Genomic DNA, 5,279 nt, shown 5'->3' on the forward strand with positions numbered 1-5,279 from the left:
CTGCTTTTTAACATCACAGACTGAAGCTGAGCTCAGATCTTTGACCTCTGCTTAGTTTGTGTTTAACAGCGAGGATGGAAACCTGACTGGAAGATGTCAAAACAACTGCTTTGTGTCAAGAATTGGTCCAGCTGTTTAAAAACAGCTGTTTGAAATTGGCCAGTAATTATTAATTTCTGAGGATAACATATTTTTCATTTTATTTTAGTGGTTTTGAGTCGTGTTTGACCAAATATTACCAAAGAATTCTTTAAATTGTTGTATCTTTCCTGCTGTGACGGTGATTGCACATGACGTCACCTTTCCAGTAAGTTGAGAAACACTTTCAAAGGCGTGGCGTCCCGGCGGCGTCTCATTTTACGTTTGTTACGCAACGACGTCGGTTTCGGGGCGGGGCTATAAAAGCCTTGTTTTCCAGATCCTGGGCTTTAAGATCTCCATTTTGTGAGAGCCGTGGAGAGGAGTCTACCAACGTCCCCTTTGAGAAGAAGAAACCAACCAACAAACAAGCTTAAAAAAAGTCAAAGTTAACCAACGATCTGCTCGTAAATAAGTTATTATCCGAAAGGAAAGTAAATCTTATCGTATGTCCGCTATCCAGAACCTCAAAACTTTTGGTAAGTCGCTTTTGATCGAAATTAACCGCAACGTAAAGGTGGGGGAAGGGCGAGCTAACGAAGCTAATGCTAATCTTTAAAAAATACGTCGAGGTTTGTTGTCGTTTTGAGTTAAATTGAGTACTTGTTACAGCATTGACTCGTTTAATCGACTTTGAGTGGAAGCGAATGTTTTCGTTTGAATTACTGTGAGTTCGGACTTGGTGATTTTTAGTCGTCTTTGTGGGTCTCTGTTCAGGTTTAAACATCCGCCATTAGGCCCAAAGGCTGCTAACGTTACTGCCGCTGTAGCTTATTTTTTAGGTCTGCTACTTCTTTAGGAAGTACGTTGGTTCTGGTGACTGAAACAAAGCCACACGGGCCGTTTGTGTAACGTTATTTAACGGCAGGGTTTATTTAGGTGAATTTTCTGGGTCATGGCTCCGCTGTTTGCTCCGTATTTTGCTGAGTAAAGGTGCTGCTCAGCAGCGGCTAACTAGCGCTGCCAGCCGGGGCTGTTGAGCCGTATATTTAATTCAATTCATTTTTATTTATATAGCGCCAAATACAACAAATGTCATCTCAAGGCACTTGGATAATAAAGTTCAATTCAAGCCAATTGGAATTCAATTAATTGTAATCATAATTATTCATAAAATAATCCAATTCGTTCATATAGAGCCAATTCAAAAACAATTTCCTAGCTAAGGAAACCAACAGATTGTACTGAAACTTTTTCTTTCGGTTCAATCTCTCGCCTGAGCGTGCCTGAGGCGACTGTGGAGAGAAACGACTCCATTTTAACAGGAAGAAACCTCTGGCAGAACCAGAACCAGTAAGGGTGGCCATCCGCCTCGACCAGCTGGGGTTTGAGAAGACAGAAAAGAGGGGAAAAACCCTGTAACACCATTCAAAGGATACCTGTTGGAACAGGGAAACGCCAGTTAATGACCACAATAATGTCACATGTACATAAAGTGAGGAAAGGTGTGACAAATGAGGCCCCCCAGCAGTCTGGGCCTATAGCAGCTTAACTATGGGATGTTTCAGGATGGCACGAACGTCTGCGCAGTTGGTTTGAAATCTGACCCATTCTTATCAAAACAGTGCTGACTCGGCAGGGTTTATCAGCCAGAGGACGTGCTGAATCTGGCGGGCGGTCATGTCGCTTTTATGTGACTGTATTCTCTTTTTCCTGCCCCTCACCGTGTTAACACGCTGTTGTCCCGTGTCCCTTCCAGACCCCTTTGCTGATGCAACTAAGGGTGATGACCGCCTCCCAGCCGGGACAGAGGAGTACATCCACATAAGAATCCAACAGCGGAACGGCAGGAAGACCCTCACCACTGTCCAGGGCATCTCTGCCAACTATGACAAGAAGAAGCTAGTCAAGGCCTTCAAGAAAGTAAGAGCGAAGGGTCTGCCTGCTGCCAGCAGAACTTTCCCCCCCGATCACAGCCAGCAGCGTCTGTCTGAGCCGGAGGTTAACGACCTGTTCGCTGGCAGCCTGCCAGCTTTAACGCAGTGAAGATGCAGGGTGGTGTCTGGGTTTTCTGACTCAAATCTTTTTGGTTCCAACAGAAGTTCGCCTGCAATGGGACAGTGATCGAGCACCCAGAGTATGGTGAAGTGATCCAGCTCCAGGGAGACCAGCGCAAGAATATCTGCCAGTTCTTGATTGAGGTGAGCCGTTAAATTTATGTTTGTGGTTTATTTGGTTTATTTATGGTTTGTCTGTTCCTGCCGGCTTTCTTTTCTCAGCCGTTCTCAGTGAGCTCTTGTTTCCTCTCTGCAGATTGACCTGGCCAAGGAGGAGCAGCTCAAAGTCCACGGCTTTTAGACGCTGCCTGCAGCCCTCTCCTGGAAGGCCATTAAGCGCCCCATCCCCCCCGGTTCCTCCTCCTATGTGCTGCTGTTGCTCTGCCTCTCCCCCTCGCAACCCCACCGGCTCCTCTTAGCTAACACGTGAATTACCTCTGAATAACATGGGACTCTGTAACACCACCACCCCCCTGCAACACCAGGGGTCAGGCTCGCTTTCACAAAGAAGACGCACCACTGCAGCTCCACACAACATCAGGGATGAGTGGTGACGACCCTCCCACACACACTCTTCCTTCCATGTCCCTTTTGTTTATTTCCTTTTTTAATTTTAGGTCTCGTGCCAGAATAAGGAGGCACCGTTTCATGTAACGTTTTTGTTTTGTACTTGAAGGTGTTTCAATAAAACGATGAGTCTCCGTACATGTTGAAGTGGAGTGTTGTGTGGAAGGGGGTGGGAGCCGGAGGGTCGAACCTTCATGTTTTTACAGGTTAAAGGACGGGAAATGCAAGAGATTTCAGGGACGAGTTCCACGTAAAGACCGGCTTCATCAGGACGAGGAAGTCTTTACATGGTCCGTCCACCATTAAACCACCACATTGGTTTGTCATCACTCTGATTTTATTTATATATATTTTTTTTTTTCTCTTTTGATGCTTAAGTCTCACAGTTCAGTGGTTTTATTCTGACTGAAGCGAAGCCTGAAATCATTCAAGTAACTCGGGTCAGTCTGCAGCTCTGCTACAGAAGCTGTGCTTATGGGACACTTGATTCTAAAATGTCATGTAATGCAATAATTTATAAACGTTAGTGATGCTGAAGTGATCTAATAAATCTAAGCCATGTTGCAAATATCCTCATTTGGTTCAATAAATCTGCAGTTCATAAGCGTCCTGTGTGGCTGGTTTTACTCGACCTCTGGAAGCAGGAAATCATTCATTTCTACAGGTGAACCAGGGCAGCTAACTGTTTAAAACTAAGGTTTTAAAGGATCAGTTTCACTTTTTAGGTTGAAAATAACATTTGAACGTATATTTAGAAACTCAGTTGGCTCATTTAGATGTAGAACAGCACTTTTATTTGGAGTCATTTTGTATCTTTGGCCTTGGTCTCGTGACCACAGGAGGAATGTGGACCGACGGCTTCACCTTTTGGCTCACAGCGACGGTCTGCGTCACTCCGGCCGCTGCATTAATCCACCTGTCAGAAGCCTCTTTAGTGGCTACGTAATTTGTTCACCAGCAGATGAGATGCTTCCTTTCTCTTTCAGTGAGTAGCTGTGTTTATAAGCTGGTGTTGAGCAGAATAAAGGGCACTTACACCAGTTTGTGCTCCAGAAACTGTGCTGATCAGAGGGCTTTAAAGAGATGCCATAAGTCAGCTGTTAGAGAATAAAAACCAGTGAATGGCTGCAGGCCTGTGGCACTTACCTCTGGGAATTAAATAATGTTGAGGAACACATGACTGAACATTAAAGACGAAGTGCGTGCAGGTCAGTGAGGGCTGAGAGTCCTCAGCTGCTTTCTGAAGGAATCAGAACCACAGCTGCCTGAAAGGAGGTTTCAAATCATGTGTGGGGAAGAGCTTATTTATCTTTTATTTAAGTGCTTCTGCTCGTCCCTTCTGGACATTAATGCCTCCAAAGAGTCGTTCTTTCCCCGGTTATTGATGCGTGCAGTGGTTCAAACATCTGGTCACTGTTATCGATGACCAGCCGACCTTTGACCCTCCTGTTGATGCAGCCTTTGTCTTGTTTTCTTGTCACAGTAAGATCAGAGCTTTGAACAGGACCCAGTTTATCGTGGCTGACCTCTCAGTTCGTATTGATCCACTGGATACTTCTGTTTGTTAGGATGATTGTTTGTTTGTCACCACTAGTTGTACACAGATGGGTCCCTGGGAGTGATACCTGAGGGAAAAAGGCAAAAGTTTATTTAGATTCAAACTTTATGACACGATAAAAAGATAAAAAATACAGCATTAAATAACACACAAAACTGAAAATATATGTATGAATCTGTATAAATCAGTGACCCACACTGCACCACTGTGCATTTTGTGTGACTAATTGTGGATTTTAGGGGTACAAGGACCTAACCAAGCACTGTTTTAGGTGAACAGGTGGTTGAGGAATACAAACACCTGGACATGAAGACGAGGCTGGACACAACAGGCTGTACTTTATAAGGAAGCATCGGTCCTTGATCCCAGAACCGTGAGGGTGTTATTCCTGCCAGCAGCAATAATCATACAGACCTGAAACTTACAGTTAACTCTGTGATAATGTCCGGGATAAAAAACGATCGTCCCTGGGTGGGCTCGAACCACCAACCTTTCGGTTAACAGCCGAACGCGCTAACCGATTGCGCCACAGAGACAGAGACGGTCACTGAAGGCGTTTAGGATAATATAGCTATATTTTATACATACATACGTATGATATGATGTCATGTTCACAACTAATTTATATCTCACTATATTCTCATTTGAAAGCACCTCTACTAAAAAGCAGGGTAGCGTGCGACACCATTTAACAGCCACTTCCGGTTTATCTTTGACCGGATGTTGTGTAGTTTTAGTGCTAGTTTGTAGATCGGCTGTTGTTTATAAAAAAGAGAAAGCGCTTTACTGTCCATATGTATTTGTCAACAGTCATAATTAAGAGTTACTCATTTTATTGTAGAGTTTAAACTAAGTATAGTGAGTTTCACATTGAGTAGGAACCATTTTTTAACATTAAAAAACTATCGCTCTCTCTCTGTTTCGTTTTTTTATTGGCGGTTGGCAAACAATTTAAAGAAGCATTACCGCCACCAACTGGTAAGGAGTGTGGATCACATGACAATTATATATTCCTATAT

General features: G+C 43.9%; 1 protein-coding gene and 1 non-coding gene across 2 annotated transcripts; one reads left to right on the forward strand and one right to left on the reverse strand.

Moving 5' to 3' along the window:
- Window positions 1-426: 426 nt before the first annotated feature.
- LOC142371447 (eukaryotic translation initiation factor 1-like) lies at window positions 427-2,840 on the forward strand. The gene is made up of 4 exons (XM_075454116.1): window positions 427-617; window positions 1,838-2,001; window positions 2,178-2,279; window positions 2,392-2,840. Exons 1-4 carry the CDS (start codon window positions 587-589, stop codon window positions 2,434-2,436), a joined length of 342 nt encoding a protein of 113 aa, XP_075310231.1. The 5' UTR covers window positions 427-586; the 3' UTR covers window positions 2,437-2,840.
- Window positions 2,841-4,722: 1,882 nt separating this feature from the next.
- Window positions 4,723-4,796, reverse strand: trnan-guu (transfer RNA asparagine (anticodon GUU)). The gene has a single exon. It is a non-coding gene; the product is annotated as a tRNA-Asn (tRNA).
- Window positions 4,797-5,279: the final 483 nt, after the last annotated feature.

This window comes from Odontesthes bonariensis, chromosome 21 (genome assembly GCF_027942865.1).
Source record: "Odontesthes bonariensis isolate fOdoBon6 chromosome 21, fOdoBon6.hap1, whole genome shotgun sequence".
In the NCBI taxonomy this organism is placed as follows: Eukaryota; Metazoa; Chordata; class Actinopteri; order Atheriniformes; family Atherinopsidae; genus Odontesthes; species Odontesthes bonariensis.